At 47.4% G+C, this 26,864-nt stretch overlaps 1 protein-coding gene across 26 annotated transcripts in view; it reads right to left on the reverse strand.

The window, feature by feature from the left end:
* KLC1 (kinesin light chain 1) overlaps window positions 1-25,535 on the reverse strand; it is a 58,704-nt gene extending 33,169 nt beyond the window's left edge. For 14 of the 26 annotated variants that reach the window (XR_014243373.1, XR_014243374.1, XM_082387850.1 and 11 more), the window contains exons 1-5: window positions 25,288-25,531; window positions 8,665-8,926; window positions 6,608-6,838; window positions 3,313-3,391; window positions 2,593-2,818 (exon numbers count right to left, since the gene is read on the reverse strand). Coding sequence is in view for 24 of the 26 variants with exons in the window: in XM_082387850.1 (XP_082243976.1) it covers window positions 2,593-2,818; window positions 3,313-3,391; window positions 6,608-6,838; window positions 8,665-8,925 (797 nt within the window). In the remaining 2 variants the exon portion in view is untranslated. Of the gene's footprint in view, window positions 1-2,592; window positions 2,819-3,312; window positions 3,392-6,607; window positions 6,839-8,664; window positions 8,927-25,287 lie in introns of all 26 variants that reach the window. The other 12 variants (XM_082387858.1, XM_082387857.1, XM_082387855.1 and 9 more) reach the window with 4 other exon arrangements.
* Window positions 25,536-26,864: the final 1,329 nt, after the last annotated feature.

Below are 26,864 nucleotides of genomic sequence, written 5' to 3' on the forward strand. Positions count from 1 at the left end.
GTGTGGGGGCTTCAGGAGTTGTGGCACGTGGGCTCAGTAGCTGTGGCACGTGGGCTCAGCAGTTGCGGCTCGCGGACTCTAGAGCACAGGCTCAGTAGCTGTGGCGCACGGGCTTAGTTGCTCTGCTGCATGTGGGATCTTCCCAGACCAGGGATCGAACCCATGTCCCCTGCATTGGTAGGCGGATTGTCAACCACTGCGCCACCAGGGAAGCCCACGTATCATGTTTATACTCTAACCCGGTTTAGGAATTGACACTGAAACAAAATACAAAATCCTGAGCAAAAGATGTTCATCAGTAGATTAATGCCGCCCCCCAAAAAAGCTTACAATTAAATGTCCCTTAATAGAAAAATGTTGAAATAGAGTTATGGTACAGCTCTAGGACACAATATTGAATATGAATATACACGTAGCTGCTAACTTTTTTCAAATGTTCTGCTGACATGAGTAAACTCTCACACTATAGTGCGAAGGAAAAACACAAGACTGAGGAGAGGCCACCGAATTCCCAGCACCCAGCACAATGACATCTGTGTGACCACGCACCCTAAGTACAACAAATTCCAGTGGCATTCTACGCATATTTTTTATTTAACTCGTTTACAATAAAAATATCTACCATCAGTCAGAAACTCTCATGTTCTTCGTAGGCATGTAAATTTTTTAAAGACCTTTCTGGAATGAAATTTAGCATAATCTACCAAGATTTTAAATGCAAATACCTGTGACTGAGGAATTCTTACAGTAATGCATAACAGTAAAAATCTGCAAACCTGAATGTCCATCAGCACGAAACCTGTCAAAAACTGTCAGGACTACCTGTAAACCAGAGTGCTACGCAGCACGGAAAAGGCTGCGCTGCTCTCGAAGCCGAGCCGCGGCGGCGGCGTGGCGGTGCTCAGTTTCCTTCCGGTGCTCTTTAAGGCGATCCGCTCCCTCTCGGGACAGTCTACTCCTCTTCTCCTCATGGAGCCCTCCCCCTCCTTTCCCCCTCCCTGCTCAGGTTCCCAGCTCCACCCCCGCCAGCCCCTCGCAGCTGGGCCGCCCTGCCTCCAGGCTCCAGCCCCCTTGGGTCCTGTGCGCTCCCCACAGCCACCCTCCTAAGACCTGGCACCTGCAGAGTGCCCAGCCCTTCCAGCCCCATCCCTTACTACTGCCAAACAGGATGCAGGAGTCTGCCCCAAACACACCCTTCAAGGCCGCAGAAAGCGCTCGCACCCCTCCATTAGGCCTTCCCTAATCCTCTCAGCTGGAAGGCATCTTTTCTGTTCCATGAACACTTCTGGGTTACTTTCTTTCTTTATTGGCCATACCAAGCGGCTTATGGGATCATAGTTCCCCAACCACGGACTGAACCCGGGCCCCAGCAGTGAAAGCGCAGAGTCCTAATTCTTGGACCGCCAGGGAATTCCCGCTTCTGTGTTATTTTATTAACAACAATCTCCCTGCTTCTATAATTACACATGAACACAGCCAGCCTATTCTCTAAACAAGGTCCTCAGTTCCTTTAGAAACAGGTTTAGATGATGCTGTTTGACTATTTCACAGTGCCAGGTAAACACCATGTCTCACATCCCCTGCAACCCTTCAGAGGCTCGGAAAAGCTAAGGGCTCTGGACAACATCCTCTGTCTAGGGGCCACTTAGCAGAGATACAAACTGAACTCTCCTGACTTCAAATTCCACGTTCTGGTTTCTCCTTGAGAACAGGTATTATGTATTCATCTTTAGGGACTCACAGGAACCAGCCCAAAGTCTTACATACGTCTGGATCTCAAAACTGTTGGCTAAATTGAAACAACCAAACTAATAAAGAAAAACGGAGCAGTTCACTGAAACCCACTACACTGGAGTGGCCACAGCAAACCAGTCCTGCGTGTGAGTAACACCCCGACCTGCTCGATTTCAGGTCAGTTCGGCTAAAAGACAGAAGCAGACAAAGGGCTCCCACGTACCACTGCCCAGTGCCTAGGCAAACTATTTAATTCCATTCAGGAAGTTCACCAAAGGCTTCTGAGTTAGCAAACATGTTCGAGTGACTCAAGGTGGAGACAAGAAGACAACCTGGTCCTCAACTTCAAGGAGCCAGGATCCCGGGAGAAGAGATGACAAAATTCAAATCACCCGGAGGCCAAGTACAGGGCAAGTGCTGCGAGAGAGGCAGGGACAGGGTTATGGGGCACAACTTGGGAAGGGGCACGTGGAGCCCTGGATTCAGAAAGGAGAGAGAGCTGACAAGGCCTCAGAAAGGCAGGGGGTACGGGCAGGCAGGGTGGGCAGAAGCAGCCTGGTATACCAAGTACTGTGGGGAAAAAAATCAAAAGAGCTTAGCTTGGCCAGAGCGAAGGGTGCTGCGGGCTAGTCCCGGAAGCCTGCCTGGGAGCCCCACGCAGCGTCCGTTCTTCAGGGTCACACTCTTGCCAGAGAGCTTGCTAAATGTTTGCACTGAACCCCTGGCTGTCTGAAGACAAATGGATGATAAGGCTGGAAAAGTAGCTCGTAACAGTTTACAGACATGTATTTTTAGGGCAAGCTCGTTAAAAACGTCGTCTCTAGGTAAAATCAAGAGAATAAAATGAGGACTACTAGCCTGTACACCAAGGCCAGGATGTTGAGCATGGTGGCCACGTCCGGGTGGTCGTGGCCAGAGGTCTTCTCCAGGTCCTCCAGGGCCTGCTTGCAGAGGGGCACGGCGACCTCGTAGCGCCCCTGCGAGGCGTACTGGATGACCAGGTTGTGCAGGGTGCGCAGCCGCGCGGGGATCTCGTAGCCGCCCTGCTGGGCGGCCGCCGCTGCGCTGCTCTGCTGCTGCTGCACTACACAGAGAAGGGCTCACTTCAGGCGACAGAGAAAATCACCCGGTGACACCAGCTGATTAGCACTCCCTGCTCTGGCTCTGGTCCAGGTCAGCACGTGGTCCCCACTGTACCAAACCTGTCCAGCGTTCCCCACGCAGGCGAGGCAACACCAGCAACTTGTCGGGGGTGCCGCGCGCGCCCCAACAGTGTGGTGAGACTGCTCTTGGCACCAGGAAAACTCCTTTGCCCTTTCGCTCTGTGAGAATCCACAGATCGCGTCGGAACTGCTGGTGCATGCCCCTGTTTACGAGGGCTGGCTTAACACGCTACTCTAGCCCAGCGAGAAAATGACTCGCAATTCTCCGGGGAACCACGAGGCAGCCCGAGTGTGCAAGGGCTCCTGAGAGGCAGGCTGCAGGCACGCCACCGCCTGCTAATGACGGCAATTACACCCCAAGAGGACCCGCCACCTCGGTCTGCATGCTGCCATTTAACCACCACTCCCAACTTACTTCCTTGACCGGGGTCGTCATCGTCATTGGGGAAGAGGTCATCCAGAGGTTCTCTGGTGGAATCAGTGTCTTTGTCCTCCTATAAAACCAACCCAGGACAATGTTAGTCTTACAAATACTATAAATCCTGCACTGGAAATCTTTGATACAAATTTCATTTAAACTAAAAATAGAAAAGATGGTTTGTTTTTCAGATCAAATATAGGACTAGCCACAATTTGGTCTATCCATCAGTTTAGTAAAGAGTAATAAAAAGCCTGCTAGACTGAACTCAAAGTACTTGTGCAGTCAGGAGTGGCAGAACAGATCACGATGGCATCTCTGTGCCTTAGTCGTCACCCGTGTCCTACAGAAGTTCAAAGAGCAGGGAAGCCCTTACTTGAAATAAATTTTATTTGGAAACCAAATGATTAAAATGGCAAATCTCTGAACACCACAGAACTGGCAGACTGGACACCCCCCTCCCCACCCAGCATCTCCACCGCAGGACCCCTAAGAGCAGTGTGACAGCCTATGACTCGTGTCCCCCACAGATGAGCCTTCGGGTAAAATGAGTGACCACACGATGGAGAGAACAGACAGCAGCTTGACCAGGTGAGAACTCAGCATCGCCCTGGCGCAGACGGACACCATCTGCCTCTGGAAGGGACCTGAGAGGCACACGTCACTTTTATAACATTCCCATCTGGGACACACAGTCCAAACACACTCATGAGGAAACACTAGACAAACCCAAACTGAGGAACAATCTATGAAGTAACTGGCCTGTATTCTTCAAGAATACCAGTGTCATGAAAGACAAAGACAGGCTTTCTTCTTTCTGTGAAAGGACCTGTTCCAGATGAAAGATGACTAAAGGAACGTGACCACTATGTCCAACGTGTGGTCCTGAACTGGATCCTGGAATGAGCGAAAAACGTCATCAAGGACTCTGCTGAGACAATCGGCAAAAATGGAATCTGGGCTGCAGAGGAGAGAGGAAGCACTGCGCCTGGGTTCAACCTCCTGAATCTAACCCCGGCCCTGGGTCCCACAGGAGAACTCCTCATGCTAAGGAAATGCACCAGCAGCGGTAGGAGGAACAGGGCAGAAAAATTCTCATGCGAACCCCCTAAAAGGGGAGGCAGGGTTAGCTCATTGTATCTCTTCTCCAAGCTAGACACGTTTTCCAAATTAAAAGTTTTAAATGTCTCTGATTCTATGAGACCAGCTTTCCCCTGCTCAATGTTATCCAGTTTTCCAGGTGAATCAACTTCTCTATTCTTATTCCCACAGCAACCTACAGGAGTTATGTCTTTTAAATCAAAACATTCAGTTGCTCCTGACCTAGAGATGCAAGGGAGAAATACAGTATGCCTCATAAAACAGGGTGCTATGGACTAATTGTGCCCAAAATCATGTTGAAGCCCTAACCCCCAGTGTGATGGTATTTGGAGGGAATTAGGTTAGATAAAATCACGAGGGTGAGGCCCTCACGATGGGATTGGTACCCTAATAATAAGAGACATCAGAGAGCTAGCTCTCCCTCCCCCCACACCCACACCCTGCCATGTGCAAACATAGTAAGAAGACAGCTGTCTGCAAGCTGGGAAAAGGGTCCTCACCAGAAACCAGCCATGCTGGCACCCTGATATCTGACTTCCAGCCTCCAGATCTATGAGAAAGTAAATGATCTGCTGTTTAAGCCACCTAGTCTATGGTATTTGGTTATGGTAGCCTAAGCTAAGACACAAGGCAAGTGTAGGTCTGCTGGCACAATACACAAAACCATTCCTACAGTCTTAGGATGAGGGCTCAGACTGCAGACACAAATGTGGAACTCAATGGTAGAAAGATTATGTAGTGAACATACCTAGAACTATGTAGGCATTAAAAAAATGTTAGCTCAAAATACCATGTGAAATCCTGGATTGGATTCTAGAGCAGAAAAGGGACACTAATGGAAGGACTGTTGAAATCCAAAGAAAGGCTGTAGTTTCGTTAATAGTAATGTAGCAACGTTAATTTCTTACTTTTAACAAACGTACTGCTAGGGACTGAATGTTTGTCCTCCCCACCCACAAATTCATATGTTGAAGCCCTAATCGTCAATGTGATGGTATCTGGAGGTGGGGCCTCTGGGAGGCAGTGTGGATTAGATGCGGTCATGAGGATGGGGCCACCATGACAACATTAGTTACACAAAGAGGAAGAGACCCTAGGTCTCTCTCTCTCTCTTTGCACACATGCACCAGGGAGGCCACATGAAGACACACCAGGAAGAAGGCCCTCACCAAGAAACCGACCAAGCTGTCACCCTGATCTCAGACTTGCAGCTTCCAGAACCAGGAGAAATTAAGTGTCTACTGTTTAAGCCATGCAGCCTACGGTATTCTGGAGACAGACAGTGCCCCAAGTTAACTCAGATACGTAACGTGGTGATACAAGATGTTAACACTAGGGGAACCTGGGTGAAGGGCATGTGGGAATTCTCTTTACAGTATCACGTCAAGAGACCTAGGGTCTCTTCCTCTTTGTGTAACTAATGTCATCATGGTGGCCCCATCCTCATGACCGCATCTAATCCACACTACCTCCCAGAGGCCTCACCTCCGACTTTTCTGTGAATCTAAAATTATTCCAAAATAAAGAAGGTTACTTTAAAAAAAAGTTAACTGAATCAGAAATAAACAGTAAACGAAAAATAGTAATCGAGATTGGGATGAACATCCAGAGAGAGCCAACAGATGAAGGAAAAGACCAAGATCCTTGGGGAACCCTAACATCCAGGAACCACAGGAGAGGCCAAGAAGGAGGCATGAGCGAGGGACCAGGAGAACCAAGTGGTGTCCTGGGAGCAGGGGAGAGGGTTTCAAAGAGAAAGTGAAGCTCCACCATAAACTACAGAGGTAGTCCCGAGTCTGGATTACAGGCGACTGGATCAGGGCACTGTTAAAGGAAAAGCATCCCCGCAGCGTGATGGGCACGGAAGCCAGACCGCAAAGGGTGAGGATGTTCAGGGGATCTCAAGCTGCGACAGGCCTCGTTGAAGGCAATAGCGCCTCTTTGCATTTATTTTATATTTACAAAGTATTTTTACATTTTCTGACCATCGTTCAAAAAAAACACATACGAAAAAACTACTCCAGAGAGACTTATATGACTTGCCCAGGGACTCAGTCCCAAGACCCTTAATCCTTGGTCTTGTTAAACACAATCGCTGGAGGGGAGAGGAAAACACTGCCGGCTTTACTGAAACAATCTACCGCCGATAACGTGGTAACTGTCAATACTGCATTCCTACAGAACCACTTACTGATGGAGAAATGTCATCATCGTATTTTTTTAGCTGATTCATGAATTCCAGATGCTTCTTTTCTTCCTCCAGTTGAGCCACAGACTGCTCACTCTTCTGCAATTTCTGCTGCGTGTTGGCCAATTCATCCCGCAGCCACTGATTCTCCTGGCACAGACGACGAACCTGTGCACGCAGCTTCTGCTTCTCCGACTCGACGGCATTCAGGTGATTTGACAGAGCCATCATAACCTAGACAGACAGAAACGCTGACAGCACTGCACTACTCAGTCCAACAAACGCCACCTCCCGTCTCCACAAGCGTCCTGGGGTTGTAGCTCTAGCTGACACCTGCAGACATGTGCTCCGAAGTACATACAAGTACAATTTGCCATTACTTCTATTTCCACACTTTAGTCACAGGCTACATTCAGGGCGTGATCAAGAATATCACATGCTCAGAACATCTATGAAAAATGCATTTTTTTTTCTGTTTAGAAAGCATCTCGAATGGACTAGCAATGGACAGGCAGCTACTGTACTGATGAAGCTGTGTTTTTTTTACTTTTTATCTAGATGGCGCCAACAGAATTTCTCAGAGACCCTTTGCCACGGGTGAGAGCACATGCACACACCTGCACACGTGTGCAGAGTGCAGGTCACTCTGTGAGGGGCTGGTGGTGGAGCTGGGACGGGGCGCACAGACAAGTCTTCCTCGCCACTGCAGGGGAAGGGACAAAGGCTCTGTGGTGTGGCCAGCACCAAGAGTCAGGACGCCCTGACGCACTCATAAGCGGAGGTCCCTACTGGGCTCTGCCTGGGGTGCACTGATGGGTCTCAGGGACGGGCCTGCCTGGGAGGATAAGGGCTGAAAGAGTTGGGGAGGAAAGCCGGCTTCGGTCTGTTCTCTCTGCAGACTGTGCACCTGCCCCTCCCTCTTTATTATCCTCCTAGGTCTAAAACCTGAAACTCTAGAAGGTGGGGCTCTTTCCTCCTTCTTCTTTTAACCCCAATATCTGCCAAACTAAAAAAGGAGGTTCACCCCTATATCGCTTTTCAACACAACTTGCAAAATAAGAGATTTACAATAGACAAAGTCCTACAATTAGAATCTGTAACATGCTTAGGATGAAGAATTCTAAAATCAGGGTATGGCCATCACTTTGGTACAGAATGATTTCCTCTGGGAAAGCAGGAACTGGTAAACCAGAAGCCCCACTTCTGCCTCATTCATTCACTATACAAGAAGAAAGCTAAGAAAGAAAGAAGCCAATTTTTAGTGTATTTAATTTTACCTAAAATATGTTGGCAAAGCTGAAAGTTATGGCCGGGGGGCAGGGGGCACACCTAAATGTTTCCAATTTTTTCATCTCTATGTCTAGCAGGATAGAAACAAAGGTTTAGTCAAGTGCATTAGACAATCTTGTCTTGGGGTACTGCAGAGACTATGAGCTGTTGGCCAACATTCACCCTTCTTCCTCAGGCTTAAGAACCTGGAACTCTAAGGGGCAAGACAAAATTCCCCAGTGTCTCTCACAACTAGGTGTGCCCACGGAACCAAGTTCTGTCCAATGAGATGTAAGCAGAGTGCCACGCACACTTCAAGGAGGTAAAGGGAGGAGGCACACCCTTCCTGCCCCTTCGCAGTCCTAGAGTGGGGTCACGTGGCTGCAGCTGGGACTCTGTCTTAGCCCACGAGACAGGCTGGCTGGGGTGTAGTGCAGCAGGTGGCAGGGGCCTGGGTACCCTTGACAACCATACAGCTATAGTACCTATCTGGGACAGCCCACCTCAATATGTGCTTTACATATGACTATGATATTTAAGCCACTGTTTTTGTTTTTTGATATATGCAGCCAAATCAAATCCTAACTGACAGAGTTACCTCTATTTTCGCTCTACTTTTTAAAATTTAGACATGCCCAAATCATCATTTGTATAACATACATAACCCACATATAAGCTGATTTCTATTATTCTATAAGTATCTGCCCTCTAGTTTAGTTAAACCTCATATGTCAAACAAAATCTCCACTTTTCCAGACTGGCAAGTTCATGTTCATAGCTGAGACTTATACCTGTGCCTCACTCAGGCCAAGCTCCAACATTTCCAGTGACTTTCGGATCATGTTTGATTTCTCTTCCACCAGATTACTTTCGTCATCTTTCTTCAAACACTTCAGTGTCTCCAGTAAACTTTGTAAAATGGAATTGTGCTCATTCTTCAGAGCCTCCAGGCCCTGAATTACTTGCTTTGTCTTAGAAATAATTTCATCCTGCGTAAGCTTCTCCAACTTGTCTTCCTTTATGTACACCATTGTGGACATGTTGTCATACATTCTAGGATGGATAAAGAAAAAAAAGATAGACATCTCATTAGAGGCTTAATTTATGTTACACCTTTAATGAAATGCATGTGTGAAGACTTCTGAATTAACATTTTTATAGGTGAATAATAAATATGTGTATTGTGATTTATTACCTGGAAGTACTACATTCTGTACTGTTTCTGTTTTTCCTTTGCAGACCAAATTAATTACTTTTCTGGCTTATGTCTGAATTTTTTTTTTTTTTTTTTTTTTAAATAAATTCTCTCCTGGGGCTTCCCTGGTGGCGCAGTGGTTGAGAATCTGCCTGCCAATGCAGGAGACACGGGTTCGAGCCCTGGTCTGGGAAGATCCCACATGCCGCGGGGCAAATGGGCCCGTGAGCCACAACTACTGAGCCTGCGCGTCTGGAGCCTGTGCTCCGCAACAAGGAAGGCCACGATAGTGAGAGGCCCGCGCACCACGATGAAGAGTGGCCCCCGCTTGCCACAACTAGAGAAAGCCCTCCCACAGAAACAAAGATCCAACACAGCCCTAAATAAATAAATAAATAAATAAATAAAGCACACCTAGTATAGTGTAATTTAAAAAAAAAAAAAAAAAGTCTCTCCTGCTGGACTGTAAGGAACAGGAAGGTAGAGACTGTAAGTGTTTTTTGGGTTTTTTTAAATTTTATTTATCTATTTATTTATTTATGGCTGTGTTGGGTCTTCGTTTCTGTGCGGGGGCTTTCTCCAGTTGCGGCGAGCGGGGGCCACTCTTCATTGTGGTGCGCGGGCCTCTCACTATCGCGGCCTCTCTTGTTGCGGAGCACAGGCTCCAGACGCGCAGGCTCAGTAGTTGTGGCTCACGGGCCTAGTTGCTCCGCGGCATGTGGGATCTTCCCAGACCAGGGCTCGAACCCGTGTCCCCTGCATTGGCAGGCAGATTCTCAACCACTGCGCCACCAGGGAAGCCCTGAATTTTTTTTTACGGAAGAAATGACAGTAACTGAAATTAATGCCAAAGATGAAAAGCAGCAAAACATCCAAATGGCATTTCTAAAACACACAGCAGGGCTTCCCTGGTGGTACAGTGGTTAGGAATCCGCCTGCTAATTCAGGGGACACGGGTTCAAGCCCTGGTCCGGGAAGATTCCACATGCCGCCGAACAACTCAGCCCATGTGCCACAGCTACTGAAGCCTGCGCACCTAGAGCCCGTGCTCCGCAACAAGAGAAGCCACCACAATGAGAAGCTCATGCACTGCAACGAAGAGTAGACCCCGCTCGCCACAACTAGAGAAAAGCCCGCATGCAGCAACAAAGACCCAATGCAGCCAAAAATGAAATAAATAAAAATAAAATTTTAAAATAAATAAAACACATAGCCTCCGTGAACAAAATCTTCTCTGAATGTTTACAAGCTTTTTTTCCTTAATGAAATGCAGAAGGGACCGTAAGTTCTAGGTCACATATTTACCAGACAAACCCTTGAGAAAGGGTCACAGTTGGAGAAAGAGAAACCAGCAAAGGAGCACAGGAACAATCAGAGCAGCAAGAGAACCACACCTGACTGAAGCCTGGTGACACAAGAGTGACACAGCAGGATGACCAGTGCTGTAAAGACTCCAGGAGGGGGCTTCCTTAGTGGCGCAGTGGTTAAGAATCTGCCTGCCAATGCAGGGGACACAGGTTTGAGCCCTGGTCCGGGAAGATCCCACATGCCGCAGAGCAACTAAGCCCGTGCACCACAACTACTGAGCCCGCGTGCCACAACTACTGAAGCCCACGCACCTAGAGCCCATGCTCCACAACAAGAGAAGCCACCGTAATGCGAAGCCCCCGCACCGCAACAAAGAGTAGCCCCCACGCGCAGCAACGAAGACCCAAGGCAGCCATAAATTAATTAATTAATTTTAAAAAAACATATTAAAAAAAAAAAAAAAAGACTCCAGGAGGATGAGGGCTGAGCATGCCTACTGGGTCAGACTAGCCAAGAGGCCACCAGCATGAAATCATATGGTGTCTGGGACTGCTTTTAAAATACTACAGTGAGAAGGTAAAGGAAAGGAGAAAGGGGCACATAAAACAATGTCAGCAAAATGGTGCTGATGGCTAATAGGAAGCAACAGTTCTTTTTACTGTCCTCTCTAGTTTCATGTCTGTTTTTAAATCCCATAATTTTTTTTTTTAAGGCCACAAACAGTGATCATTAAGAAAGCCTGTTCAGGAGAGTGACAGGGACAGATGTCATATTAAATCACCTGAGAGTGATTTCCTTCAGAGCACTTATGACTACCCAAAATCTTTGTTTTCACATATTATCTTATATTCCCTTATATATGAGTTCTTTTTAAAAGGCAAGACTTTACCTTATACCCCCAGTGAATTCACACTACGTAGGACAGTTCCTGGCCCTCACAGACCATCTGGTGAATGGATGGACTGATAGATGCTGGGGGAAGGGAAGCAGTGGTTGGTTTTTTTTTTTTTTTTTTGGGCCACGCTGCGTGGCTTGTGGGATCTTAGTTCCCCGACCAGGGGTTGAACCTGGGCCACAGCAGTGAAAGCGCCGAGTCCTAACCACCAGGCCACCAGGGGACTCTGGGGGAGCAGTGCTGAAGCAGTGACTACAGACCCCACATTCTAGGACTTGGGAGTGAAGGCTGCGAGTAGCTGATAACAGGGTCACATCTGTCCTTGCACCCCCCGTTTCATACTGGAAAACTGATTTTTTTGCATAACACAAAGACTAAACTTTGCAAGTTTAGAAGCTGTCTGTAGGACTATTCAGAAATCCACCTCCATAACACAAAGAGCCCAGAAAACAACAAAAGAACAGAGGCGACTCCTCTACCTGACAGTGTAATATTATTAGATTTGTTACATACTTATCTCATAGCTCTCCAACTGCACTGCAAACTCCAGGAGAGCAGGGACCTCATTTGTCTTGTTCAGCACTATATTCCCAGCCCGTCACACAGTAAACGCTAAATATATGTTTGCTGAATGAATGAAGGAAACATTTTAGAACCAGCTTCCAATGAACAGGACTCAATACCACTAGGTTAAGGTGTGGATCTGAGCACTGCCTAAGGTTCACTTCCCAGAACTGGTGTCCCTAGAGAAAGAAAAAAAACCAAAAATGAAGAACTCCTTCTCCACTTTTGGCAGCAACACATTTATGTATTACTTCCTAACGATGCAACGTTTATGCTCTTCTTCCCCAACCTAGACCATAAAAGTGTTTTACTACAACATACTCTGAGCGAGGCCCTGGCTTATACAGGGTGACAAGGGCCTCACCCTCAGGGACATGCAGGTAAAGAGAAGACAAGTAAATGAACACACCCACCCAGAGCTAAGGACACTTTACAGGTGACAGGACTTACGGGGGGGGCATGGGGGGTGAGGGGGCAGCAGCACTTCCACGGGAAAGGGGAGGCCAGATACCCGAAAGAAACGACCCCCGACCGCCACCCCCAGGAGAGCTGTCCTTAGCAAATGAGCACATCTTCTCTAGACGAAGTGCGGGGCACTGCTGGCAACGGGAGAGGCAGAGACGTGCACGCTCCTGCTGCCTGCGAGCAGCTGCACCGGGCTGCAGGTCGCTGTGAGCCAGGCACGCTCACGGTGATAAGACTAGAGCCGCACAGGAGTGAGGCCACAGCACACCTGCGTTCTGAAGGCAAGAGCCAGGGCGAGGGGGCCACGGCAGCAGTCAGGAGAGTGAGGAGGGCATCAGTGACCATGCCACGGAGCCATCCATCAAGACCCACGGCACTTACTTCCCAGCCCTCTGCTGGCCCAAGGTTCGATGCCTCTGCTCAGAAAGCCAAACACCTCGCCAGCAACTTCTCAGTCTTTCCCAGCAATGTTAAACCCAAAGGGACGCAGAGGAGAGTCTCTAGACCTAGTAATAAATGGCGCGACTTCACTGCTCAAATCACCTCCGGAAAACCAAGGCTCTTGGGGCATGAATGGGCAGTAAGTCATAGCTCTGCAGGTTAAATTCTGTCCAGCCATAAAGATGGTCAGTGTCACACCTCTACAGGTTACAGCAGTGGCTGAAAAGGGAAGAGAGGGCACTTTTGTTGACGTAAAAGAGAAAGGGGGACAGTGTTTATACAAAAGTACGAAAACCACAAAAGGCAGGACTTAGGTAGGTAAAAAAGAAAACAAAATGAGAAAGACTTACCACTTTAATTGAGGGAATGCCTCAATTAAGTAAATACATTTAGAGAAACCCAATTTTAATTCCTTAAGGAATATGTAACAAAACTGGCCCCAGGGCACTGCATGCTCACACACTCTCGTAATGGCTTTAACCATACACAAGAGTAATGAATACAAACGTTATCTGGACGCATGTGTATACACACATACACACACACACACACACACACACACACACACATCAAAAAAAGAGTCGCTTAAGGCAGTTTTTTTTCAAACTTACTCTTAAAAGAAAATGAGAATCCAAATGCTTTTGGGGGGCACTTAGCTCTCCTGAGAAATGAGATGACAGGTGTTGTGGACAGGAAGGAGCCTGGCTCCGCCACCAGCCATCACCGCAGCATGGGCGAAGTCCCCAAACCTCCTGGGGTCTCAGTGGTTAGCAGACCTCCCTCTCCAGGCTTTTATGAACATGGGCAAGTGTAGATGGGGCACTAAGCACAGCAGCTGACAGACACATAGGAACCACTCAGTAATCAATGCAATCTCCCACCCAGGAGCTGAGGAATCAGGAACTTCCCTAATAAATGACTGCTCAAGGTCTGCAGACACACTTCCTATAACTAACTCAGTACTCTGCAAGATAGTCAGTTCCTTGTTAGATTGTTCCAGTATTTAGTTAGAAAGTTATTCCTTTTGCTGAGTTGATATCTCCCTCCTTGTAACTTCTACCCACTGAGCCAACTTCTTCCCTCTAAAATAAACACAAAATACATTTACTATCTCATCCACAAGATAACGTTTCAAATATTGTGTGACAGGCATAGGACTCTCCAAATCTTCCATCTCCCCGGCTCACACCTCACACTACTCCTCTGGCACTCCTCAATCGTGACAGTTTCTTCATCTCCCATCCAAGCCACCATCACATGGATTCAACTGTGCACGCTGCTTCTTCAGAGGGAAGCACACAATGGCACATATATTTATACTGCTCCATAGCTCTCTTATTTCTAAGCTAAGCCATTATAACCAAAGGTGGGTTATATAAAAAACAGCGCTAAGACAACTGGCTATTTGGGGGGCGGGGGGGGGGGGGGGGAAGATGCATTCCTACCCTCACTATACACTAAAATAAATTCCATATTGCATAAAGAATTAAAGGTTAAAAAACCCACGAGAAACTAAAATAAAATTTAGGCAAAGGTCTATATGCATACAGGTGAAGGTAAAGAGCGTTCTATGAATAAAATGGCAGAGAACTAAAAGAAAAGACTGATAAGAGTTTATTTAAAATAAGAGGGCTTCCCTGGTGGCACAGTGGTTGGGAATCCGCCTGCCAGTGCAGGGGACACGGGTTCAAGCCCTGGTCCAGGAAGATCCCACATGCTGTGGAGCAACTAAGCCCATGCACCACAACTACTGAGCCTGAGCTCTAGAGCCCGCGAGCCACAACTACTGAGCCTGTGTGCCACAACTACTGAAGCCTACGCACCTAGAGCCTGTGCTCCGCAACAAGAGAAGCCACCGCAACTAGAGAAAGCCCACGCGCAGCAACAAAGACCCAACGCAGCCAAAAATAAATAAATAAATATAAATAAATTTATTTTTAAAAAAAGGTATGTTTAAAATAAGAAACTGCTAGGGAGTTCCCTGGTGACCTAGTGGTTAGGATTCTGGGCTTTCACTCTCGTGGCCCGGGTTCAATCCCTGGTCGGGGAACTGAGATTCCACAAGCCGCAGGACACTGCCAAAAAAAAAACCTCCTACTAAAGTTTGATCTAGAAACTACCTTTCTGAGGAAACACTATTCTGCAGCCCATCACAGTAGAGAGCTGAGAGGGTTAAGGCAGAGGTCACGCTGATTTCTAATGTCAGCCATCCCAGTTTGTCAGCCCTCAGCCTCCCTCCACCCCTGCTGCTGAGTGCGCCTCCAGGCGGCTCCGCTGACGGCATCAGCCAGCACAGCCCTGGCAGGCACACAACAAACAGACACGCTAGTTATTCTGTTGCTCAAACTGTTCCAGCTCTGGCCATGGGAGCGCTTTCCATTTCTTTTGTGCCCCACTGACATGCCCATCCTTTTATTTTTCAAGCACTTTCTGGCACTACAAGATATTCCAGGCCCATCTTGTATTCTCCCTAGCCCAGCCCTAGAATCAGCCATTAGTCCAAAACTGGGCTCAGGGGTCTCCCTCCCAAAACCCATAAACCAGGCTTCCCTGGTGGCACAGTGGTTGAGAGCCTGCCTGCCAGTGTTCGAGCCCTGGTCCGGGAAGATCCCACATGCCGTGGAGCAACTTAGCCCATGCGCCACAACTACTAAGCTCGCAGACCACAACTACTGAGCCCACGAACTGCAGCTACTGAAGCCCGCACGCTCTAGGGCCCGCGTGACACAACTACTGAGCCCACGCGCCTAGAGCCTGTGCTCCGCAACGAGAGAAGCCACCGCAACGAGAAGCCCGCACACCACAACGAAGAGTAGCCCCCGCTCGCCACAGCTAGGGAAAGCCCGTGCGTAACAACGAAGACCCAACACAGCCAACAATTAAAAAAATAAATTAAAAAAAGAAACGTGGGGAAAAAAAGTAGCAGATCTGTATGCAGAGTGAATAACAGCCAAGAAAGAAATGTGAGTTATTCTGACAGTTCTTGAGTGCGAAATGAAGTTCCTATAAACACAGCAGAGTATGGCACAGAAAAATAAGATGGAGGGAAGAACACGGAGGTCTTTACCTAGCAAAGATTGGTAGCAGAAAATCACATTTGAGATGTTTTTCCAAGAGATATCTGAGCTGATCCAATGGGAAACTCTGGCAGCCAGCCAGACCCACGGCCCATCTCTCCACACAAGCCCTGATGAGCACCAGGCCCAGGGAAGCTCCTGATGTAGAGGGCAGGAGTGAGGAGAGGCAGGTAGAGAGTCTCTAATGAGTCTGTAGAAAACAACCCAAGTTGTATTCAGGGAAATATTCAGTGCTATGATCTGAATGTCTGTATCCCCCCAAATTCATATGTTGAAACCTAGCCCCTAAGGTGATGGTACCTGGAGGTAGGGCTTCTGGGAAGGTCATGAGGGTGGAGCCCTCATGAATGGGATTAGTGCTCTTATAAAAAAGACCCCAGAGACCTCCCTCACCCCTTCCCCCAGTGAGGACACAGGGAGACACCATCTATAAAACAAAAGCAGGCTCTCACCAGACACCGAATCTCCTGTCACCATGACCTTGGACTTCCCAGCCTTCAGAACTATGAGAAATAAATTTCTGTTGTTTACAAGCCACCCAGTTCATGGCATTCTGTTACAGCAGCCTGAATGGACTAAGACATTCAGTACCCTGGAACCCAAGATGACAGTGTGTTGTGGGTAAAATGACACAAGTGTCAAAACTTAAAAAATTAAATGAATGAGCCATCAATTCCACTCCTGGGTATATACCCAAGAAAATTGAAAACATGTCTATGTAAAAACTTACACATGAATGGTCCAAAAAATAAAATGCTGGACAAATGTAAAACTTGTACACAAATATTTTGGCATTAATCATAATACTAAAAATGTGGGAATAACCCAAATGTCCATCAACTAATGAATGGATAAACAAAATGGGGTATATCCAGACAGTGGAATATTATTTGGCAATAAAAAGGAACGAGATACTGATACATGCTACAACATAGCTAACCGTGTGCTAACTGAAGGAAGCCAGACACAAAAGGCCACGTGTTGCATAATTCCATTTATATGAAGTGTCCATGGAGACGGAAAGTAGATTAGTAGTTGCCAAAGGGATAGGAGTGTGGGGAGTAACAGCTAATAGGTACAGGATTTCTTTTTGGGGTGATGAAAATGTTCTGGAATCAGATGGTTGCAAAACCCTGTGAATTTTTTCATACATGAATCATATCTCAGTAAAATACAACCAGAATTTTTTTTAATTAAATGATGCAGATCAAAGAAAACAAAAACACAAAACCCCACTTTGGGACCTAATCTATTTTAGCTTTGTCAAAGAGTCACAGAAAACTTCATTTCTCAATCTTTTTATCCTGTGCTCCCCTTTTGATAAACAAAAATCTCAAGCCCTTCTCAAGGTATTTAAAAATGTCTAAATACACGTCACCTATTGCAACTAAACAGGTAATCAATGGTAATATTAGAAGTAAAAATATACATACTTTTTGGTTCTGAAATTTCAGAACAAAAATTATACAGTGTAGAGTCAAAGGGAAATACAATTCGAGAATTTCCAGGGGATGGTTCATTTTTTGTTTTGGTGGGGGCAGGAGAGGGTAAGCAGGGAGGTGTGTCACTCCCCCAGTTTATATAACAAAGTTAAGGTTCACATTTGAGCAAAATCCAAAAAGGTCTCCTGCAGGGTCTCAATCTTGTTCAAACCATGACATTTTGAATAAAAATGCAAATGTCACACCCCTTCGTGGTTTGTATTACAATAGTTTGCTTTCTAAATATAATATAGTATTATAATAATAAATATATTTTATCCAGCTCTACATGGCCTGCCCTTACCCACTGAGAATCACTATAATCTACTCGAGGGAGGATGTGCTCTATCAGGTACCTCCTGACCAGAAATTTCATCTCTGGGCTATGAACTGACAAGAGACAACTGAGAGATACAACTCCAGAGCCTGCCAATGGAAACTACTAACTGCATCATTTTCTGCTAGAACCATGTTATCTCCTCTGATCTAATCTAACTTTATCTAATCCTTTTATTTCCTCTTCTAAACTTGGGTCACAAGAATGAACTTGAATGAACAAATCCTGCTGGCCTAAAAATCAGAAAAATCTATAAAGTGAAATGTTTTAAAATTAAAGACTCCATAATTACAGTATCTATTCTGAATTTGTTTCCATCCTAAAACTATAAACCACTGGATAAAACAGAAGCTTGTATTTGCCTCTTGGGTGAGTCTACTGTAGATGCCCTTGCAGAATTAGAAATAAAGGCAGTCAGAACTCCGGGTACTTTTCCCCACAGCCCTGCTCAGGAAGTTGAGGCTGAGTGTGCTTCTGTTTTGCACTGGGCCACCTCTGCGTACAGAGATCCTCTAACTCTATGATAACCTAACCACACCACCTGTGGAAAGAACTTTACAAGAAGGCCAGGTCCCCCACCAGCTGGTGAAGTGTCTACCTCTCCACGAGCAGCGCTCCAGGCCAGGGCCAGGAGTGTACTGAGGTCTTTTAATCTGCTGTGGGACCACAGGTCCATCTCTCCACATACAAATTTTAAGTATGAGAAGCTACAGGGAAGGGTACTACATGAAAATATGGGAGAACATGCGTTTTCCTGAAACAAGGATGACTGAGCCCAAATGATGCAGATGTCTCTATTACAAGTCCTTGGTTGAGCAAGCGAAAAGGAAAAACAGCTTCATCAGACGCGACTAAGAGAATACATAAGAGGGTGTTATGGGTGACTGGGGCAAAAGAATATAGAGTACTCATTCTGTGGTTTAAAAAAAATCCATTTTTATTTCAAAATGAAAAATGTCAGCAGATTAACATAATACCATAAGACTAAGTTCATGTATTTAAATGCTAATCAATAACACATACATGAAATAATTTTCTTTCCTAAAGAAAAAAAATTTTTTTAATTTTTTAAATGAGTTCTCTCAGGAGAAAGGAAATGGGAAAAGAGAAAGAGGCAACTCACACCTTTACATCTTTCTGTATCATGAGTTTTCCTTAATGAGCACACATTTTTAATAATTTAAAAACAGAGAGGGGGACGTCCCTGGTGGTCCAGTGGCTAAGACTCTGCGCTCCCAAGGCAGTGGGCCCGGGTTCAATCCTTGGTCAGGGAACTAGATCCCACATGCCGCAACTAAAGATCCCTCACACCACAATGAAGATCTGGTGTAAATAATAATAATAATTAGTAAAACTACTAATTATTAAAAGGCACAGCCAAAGAACAGTTAAGCCCCAGATTCGGAAAAAATATTTCCAACATATGGCAAAAGACATGTACCCAAATACATAAAGAACTCCTAAAATCAATAACAAAAAGACAACACAATTTTTTTAATGGGCAAAAGACTTTAACAGACACTTCACAACAGCAGGTATACAAAAGGCCAATAATTATGTGAATAAGTGCTCATCATTAGTCATCAGGGAAACGCTCACTAAACCCATCACAAGACGCTACGGCCTTGCAGTCGCTAAGATGAAGCAGACAACACCAAAAGCTGGAGAGGACATGGAGCAACTGGAACACTCACACACTGCTGGTGGGAGTGTAAAATGCACAACCACTTTAGAAAACTAGCAGTGTCTTTAAAAGTTAATCCTACATCTAACCTATGAACAATTCCACTCCTAGGTATTTATGCAAAAGAAATGAAAATGTGGGACTTCCCTGGCGGTCCAGTGTTTATGACCCCATGCTTCCACTGCAGGGGCGGGTACAGGAGGCACAGGTTCTATCCCTGGTTGGGGAACTAAGATCCTGCATGCCTCGGGGTGAGGCCAAAAAAAAAAGAAGATGTATGTCCACACAGTCCTGTAGAAGAATGAGTGCTCCCCACCCCAGATGCGCAACAAAAGGAGAATGGCTAGACTGTGGTAGATCCATACAAGAGAACAATACTCAGGAACAGAAAGGAACAAATCACTGACACATGCTATCGTATGTGAATTTTTTTTTAAATTTATTTTATTTATTTATTATTTTTGGCTGCGTTGGGTCTTCGTTGCTTCACGCAGGCTTCCTCTAGTTGCGGTGAGCGGGGGCTACTCTTCGTTGCGGTGCGCGGGCTTCTCATTGCAGTGGCTTCTCCTGTTGTGGAACACGGGCTCTAGGCATGCAGGCTTCAGTATTTGTGGCATGCGGGCTCAGTAGTTGCGGCTCGTGGGCTCTAGAGCACAGGCTCAGTAGCTGTGGCGCACGGGCTTAATTGCTCCGCAGGCATGTGGGATCTTCCCGGACCAGGGATCGAACCCGTGTCCCCTGCATTGGCAGGCAGATTCTTAACCACCGCGCCACCAGGGAAGTCCCGCAGGTGTTGAATTTTAAATGGTTACGCTGAGTTACAGAGGATGGATGCAAAAATACATATATTGTTTAATCTCATTTGCATGAAATTCTAGAATAGATAGAACTAACCTATGGTTATGGAAGTAAGTCAGTATTGTTGGTAGGGGATTGCAAGCCACCTCTAGGAGCTACGGGAGGCAGCCCTCAGCTGACAGCCAGCCAGCAAGAAAACCAGGACATCAGTCCTACAACCAAAAGAACTGAATTCTGCCACAACCGCAAGAGCTTGCAAGAGCACCCTGAGCTCTGGAAGAGAACAACAGCCCAACACACGACTGTAGCCACGTGAGCCCTGAGCAGAGGATCCAGCCAAGCCATGCCTGGACCCCTCACCCACGGAAACCGTGAGATAACAAACGTTACTGTTCTAAACCACTAATTTGCAGTAATTTGTTATATGGTAAATAGAAAACTAACATAAACGTCACACAAAAAAAGCTTTAGAACTTAATGATATTTTAGTTAAAAAAAATAGAAATTATGGATGAATCTTGAGGACATTATGCTAAGTAAAATTAGCCAGTCACAAAAAGACAAATACCGTATGACTCCAGTTATATGAGGTATCTAAAGTAGTTAAATCTATAGAAACAGGAAGTAGAATGGTGGTTGCCAGGGGCTTAGGGGATGGGGGGAAATAGGGAGTTGTTATTTAATGGATACAGAGTTTTAGTTTTGGAAGATGAAAAAGTTCTAGAGATCTACTGCACAACAATGTAAATATATTTAAGACTACCGAACTACACTCTTAAAAATGGTTAAGATAGTAAATTTGGGGGTTTTTTAAACCACAATCTAAAAAGAATAGAAATTAACATATTTCCCCATTTGGTCAATAATACAAATAATTTTTAAACAGACAGAATAAATGAATTTAAGAGAAAACACACCACCATATTCACCATAAGAATGAGGATTCAGTCAGCTTTTACTGACCACGGAGCCTGCGCCAGCTTCTCTGAAGGACACAAGTACTACAATACCAACATGGTGACCCGAAACACTATACTTTAGACAGCAACCCCAAGGAGTGACCATGACCACCCTGCATCACCTGGGCTTTATGAAACGGAAGAAATGGGGCAAGGGTGTCCCAGGTGCAGGCAACTGGAAGACTGAGCTTAGCGTTGCTGTGACTCATGATAGCAAGGTGGTTCAAAGCTTTAAGTGCACAAGCGAAAGCCTTGAAATAGAAGGCTGGCTTCACAGCTGTATACCTCTGGTTCACATAACTTGCCCTCTCTAATCCTCAATTTCCTCAACAGCAGGATAGAGGTGATTGCTATACCAATTTTACCTGGTACAGTGCTAAATTCACTATTATCAGTTTTATCAGTAGTAGTATAGTAACTTCAAAGAGGCTGGAGCATAAATTTCCACATTATGCCATCGAACTCAGGGAACAATCTAAGGTTTGAGTTGAGTTAGGTATTTCCCTGGCAGTCCAGTGGTTAAGACTTCGCCTTCCAATGCAGGGGGTGCGTGTTCGATCCCTGGTCAGGGAGCTAAGATCCCACATGCCTCGTGGCCAAAAAACCAAAACATAAAAAACAGAAGCAATATTGTAACAAACTCAGTAAAGACTTTAAAAATGGTCCACATCAAAAAAAAACAAAAAACCTCTAAAAAAAAAAAAAGAAAAAAAAGTTGAGGTAACTGGGATATTTTAGAACCAAGGAAATAATTTCTACTTTACACATGCACTTAGCTTAAATTGTTTGTTCTAGTGATATTCACTTATATCTGCTTTATTAAGTATCAACGACATACCAAGCATATTTAAAAGCATAGACTGAGATTGCTTTCATCTGCCTCCAAAAATTAGTTAAAAATAAAAACATAATTCATGATTGATCTAAGAGTATGTTAACCAGCAGGCTACAGGGCAGAATGACACAAGGATACTTTGGGAGAAAAAAATGCAGGTCATCTCTGAATTAGCCCTCCAGTCTTGGAAAGCAATATTCTCAGGAAAAGTTTAAAAGGTCACAAATAGCCCTCCAGAACCAAATCCAATAGACTTTTCTGTCCAAATCTTTCCTTACCTCTTAGCCCATTTGATACTGCCCTCCTCCTCTTCCCTGTGCCCCAGGGCTTTCCTACCCTTAGGGCCACTCCGCAATCTCTACCAAGTGTCAGAAGCTCTCAAATCTTTATCTCCAGCCTAAATCTTGTCTTGAGCTCCAGACCTGAATCTCCAACTGACCACTAATCCACTTGGCCGCCCCACGAGCATCGTGGATTTAACCTACCCAAACCCAAACTCGCCATCTCCTCCTCCCATCTTCCCCATCGTGGTGGGTGTCACCTGCCAGTGAGTCACCCAAGTTAGAGACAAGGAAGTGACTCTAGATGCATTCCTTCACATTATGTGCCAAGCACTGACACTGAATACACCAGATAAAAATCCCCACCCTGCCCTTGTGGAGACTGAATGTAAGTGGAGGAGACAGATAAACTATATAAGAAAATAATTAAGTAGGGAATTCCCTGGCAGTCCAGTGGTTAGGACTCCAAGCTCTCACTGCCGAGGGCCTAGGTTCAATCCCTGGTCGGGGAACTAAAATCCCACAATCCTCGAAATGTGGCCAAAAAAAAAAAAAAATATATATATATATATATATAATACTGTACAGATAGTGATAAGTAGTAAGGAGTGTGTGGGGAAGTGAGGACACACTGATATCCAGAAGAGCAGACTCGGAATGCGACGGGGCGTACTTGAATGAGGGCAAGAGTAGGAAGACAAGGGGAAAAGATGGGGTGGGGTGCTTACGGGACACTGGCAAGAACTTCAGCAGAGGAGTGACATGATCCCACTTAGGTTTTAGCAGCTGGCTCGGGTTTGAAAACTGCCTATAGTCTCCTTCTGCCTACAGCCCCACCCTTCCCCCACTCCACTCGGTCCCAAGTCAGGACCACCCTAACCCATCAATCCCTCTCTAATTCATCAGTTCCTCTGTTCCTACTGCCCTGCCCTAACCCAGAAGCTCCGTCCTCCGGAATTCCCTGTCCTCCCTAGACACACTGTACATCGCCCTTCCTGATCTCATCCTTCCATTCTCACCCATTCCCAATCTGCAGCACCACCACTCCCAGTCCCACCCCCACTTTTCTCCAAGTCTCCCAGGCGGAATCACCTCCTCAGAGCACTGGGCACAGCATTCCATCTAATCTGTCGTACCAGACTGTGAGCTCCTCCAGGACAGCGACTGTCCCCGTATCCCCGACTACTCAGCACAGCACCTGCCATTCAGCTGGTTCCCAACAGACATTTAAGACCTTGCTTTCACATCTTAATAGGCGAGTCATTTTTATCCTATACCACGAAACTGACACGTAAAACTTCCCTGTGCTTTTTGATCAGTACTTTTGTACTGATCACTTCTTTGTTAATAAAGTTCTGGTTTATTATCATATTTCACTTAGGTTTCCAAGTTACACGAATCCTACACTTTATTTAAATTCTGACTTTTCCACTTCTAGTTTTCTTTTTGTACAATTATATTTTGAAATAGTTTATAGCCCTACATGGAAAGCTACACATTGACTTATCTATTTTTCAACATTATGAAACATGCTTAAGAAGGTATAATTTTTTAAAAGAATATATAATTTAAGTAACTGCAGCTGAGTTTTTACTTACTATGCAATATTTAGGATACTATGTGCCTCTCCCCAGTGGCATTTCCTCCCTCCTCCTTGCTGGCGATTCCCATGCATGTCTTTCTTCCTTTATTACGTACTGTCTACAGTACTGTTAGAAGACACTGCCAAGCTAGGTGAACCTGCAAGGCTGCCGGGAGGTTACCACCCTAGGTCCTCCACGCCCCTCAGTGACAACAGGGCTGCCAGGCTCCACTGGAACATGAGGCTGCATTCTCGGATGACCTGGAGAAACTGGCTCGTAAGAGAGGGTCCTCCCGCGCCACATATAATTCCCACGCAATCTGAAATTTTTAGTATTTAATATCACTGTACTCTTACAGGTACTTAGGAAACAGAACAATGAATCAAATTTCCCACCTTAACTGAGGCTTGTTGCCAGTCCCTAAAAGAGGGTCATCCTAAATAAGAATATGAGATTTAAGGAGGTTGTTCCAATTTCTAATGGAACTATTCACTGAACTATTACAGTGTATTCTGAGCTAATGATTCTGATCAATGGCTTAGTCACGCTCTACCAAAAAAGCCTTTACATTTAACTAATGCAAAGGCTCAAAGAACCAACTGCCCCTTCACACAGCAGTTTAAATGGTGTATCACAAATTTTCTGCTCTCACACTTCTAAAGAACATCATTTTTTCAAGTTCTCCCTAACAAACGCTTAATATGTAAACTCTGAATGTGCTGTTTAACAAAACAGTAAAAAGCAGCAACAGTACAAAATCTCTAACACCAAATTGCCTGGATCTACAAACCTTAAGTTATAAAACCATCCAATTCACCAGGCATTCACTTTTTTAATATCTTACTTTAAATTTTTAAGGAAAGAAGTGCATCAAATTTGACAACCGAGTAGGTATTCCAGGACCGGAATGCTACAAGTTTAGTGGGAGCAACTCCAGCCTAAGCGAACACTGGGGATGAGGCGTTTCGGGTCTCGCCGCTAGAAGAAAGGGGCCGCGGGGCAGGCGTGGTCCAGCCGGACTCTCGGGAAGGAGCCCGCACGCTTCCGACCCGCCGATCGCCCGCGAGCGTGACAGGCGCGCCCGCCCTGGGCGGTGCCGCGGGAAAGGGCGGGGGCCGGAAGGAAGGGGAAGGACTCGGACAAAGCGAGCCGGGCCGGCCGCCCCCTCCCCGCGCGCCGCGTCCTCCCTCCCGTCCCCCGCCGCGCGGCTCCCGGGGCCACAGCTGTTCCCAGGGCGGCCGCCCCCGCCCGCAGCAGGGCCGAGCCTGCGACGCGGGGTCGGACGGGGGGCCGGGAGGGGCCGGAGCCAGATGGGCACGCTGAGGGGACCCGAACCTGAAGGGGCCGTGACGGGAATGGGCCGGCGTCCTGGGTCCTGGGCGGCGGCCGGGACCGGGGGAGAAAGGGGATGGACCTGCTGGAAGCCCGAGGGCCGGAGAGGGGCCGGGAGGGGCCAGGGGCGGGAAGTGACACGGGTGCGGCCGGAGGACCCGGGCCCGCCGCCGACTCACCGTGCTGCTCCCGCGGGGCCGCGCGCTCGCGCTGTCAGCACCAGGAGGCCGCGGGCGCGTGCGCCGAGCGGGACCGCCGGGGCTGTCGCCTCGGCCGCCTCAGGTGCGGCGCCGCGGTCACAAGCGAGGGGCGCCGGCGCGGCCGCCCCGCAGCATCCTCGGCCGCCCACGCGCGCTGTGCCCCGCGGCTCCTTCTCACAGCCGCCGCCCCGCCGGCTCCAGCTCCACTGCTCCCGCCGCCGAAAATGGCGTCTCTGCGTCCCTCCCCCGGCTCGGCGTCCCCGCCCCACAATGCCGCGCGCCACCGTGACGTCACCCTGCCCCACCGCCTGGGGGCGGAGCGGCCCGGGAACCGGGGGCCCGGTGGAGCGGGCCACCTGGACCCAGACGCGGTCCCAGGCTGGCTGCCGCGGGCCACACTGGGGGGCGGGGAGCGGGGTGGGGGGGGGCCCTCCGTGGGCGGCCCCGCGCGGGCAGGGCCAGAAGGTGGCCTGAGGAGGGCGCTGGCGCAACGCTGCCGGTCAGCACCGCGTCCGGGCCCTTCCCTCCCGGGCGCGGCCGTCTCGTGCTCTCATGTATCAGGAATAATATTTATTCACGTAATATTTATGTGCTCGTTTAAATCTTTCCAGAACCCACTAGGGGGGCTTTCACCAGCCCCTCCAAAGGAAAGGCTCCTGAGGCGCTAGCCTAAGCCAGGAGGCCTTTCTCCAGGACAATCTGGAGTTTTCGGTCGAGACCCTGACCCCCCAGTCCCCACGCCTTGCCTATCTCGTTCCCTCGCCCCTGGGCCATCGGATCTTCAAGGATCAGAGTCCAAGGGCACTTTTCAAGCCCTCCCTTCAGCCACAAAGGCCTCGCAGGAACCGCACCTCAGGCTCATAAGCGGGGTGGGATGCTTAACCTCTACTGCCTGGCAAGAGCAGAGGTGCTGTCGCCCCCCCACCCACAGGCAGCCATCACCAGGGCACACCCCTGGGCGCAGTGCCACGACCTCCAGCCCAACCCAAAGGTCAGTACTTCCAGGTCAGAGAATGCTCCTGGGCCCCATCCTGCTGCATCGGGGCTCTGCAGGCCTGACTCAGCAGCCAGCTGCGAGGATGCCTGCTGATTCAGTGGGCAAGGCTCAGCTTTCTTCGCCTGCCACCAGCTTGGGAGACCCACCCCCTCCCCCAGGTGTCTGCAGATGCCCCAAGTGGCATTACTAACCAGGAAGGGTTCCTGTGCCATTCCCCCCCACACTTGCTTTTAAACTGCTGTGTTTTTCAGATGCTACCACCCCAGCACCAGCAGCCGTTTTAACCCTGCGATGACCCAGTCACCTGAGAAATAAATGCTCCTAGATTTTCAGAGGGTGGTCCAGTTACTTTGCTTTCATTTGTAAATGCAAAGTTGAGCTAAAAGTGGGGAAGATCCTTGGTGACACAGCAATTACTGGGCAGAGAGAGAGAGAGAGAGGCAGTCAATCAGAGTCAAACAACCCCTCCACATTCCCTTAGTGACTGGGCCGCACTGCAGCTTGGATGTCACCTGCTCCCCAGCAAGCACCCTGGGGCTGGGCATGGCAGGCAGCTGTA

This window comes from Balaenoptera borealis (genome assembly GCF_965194805.1).
Source record: "Balaenoptera borealis genome assembly, chromosome: 3".
In the NCBI taxonomy this organism is placed as follows: domain Eukaryota; kingdom Metazoa; phylum Chordata; class Mammalia; order Artiodactyla; family Balaenopteridae; genus Balaenoptera; species Balaenoptera borealis.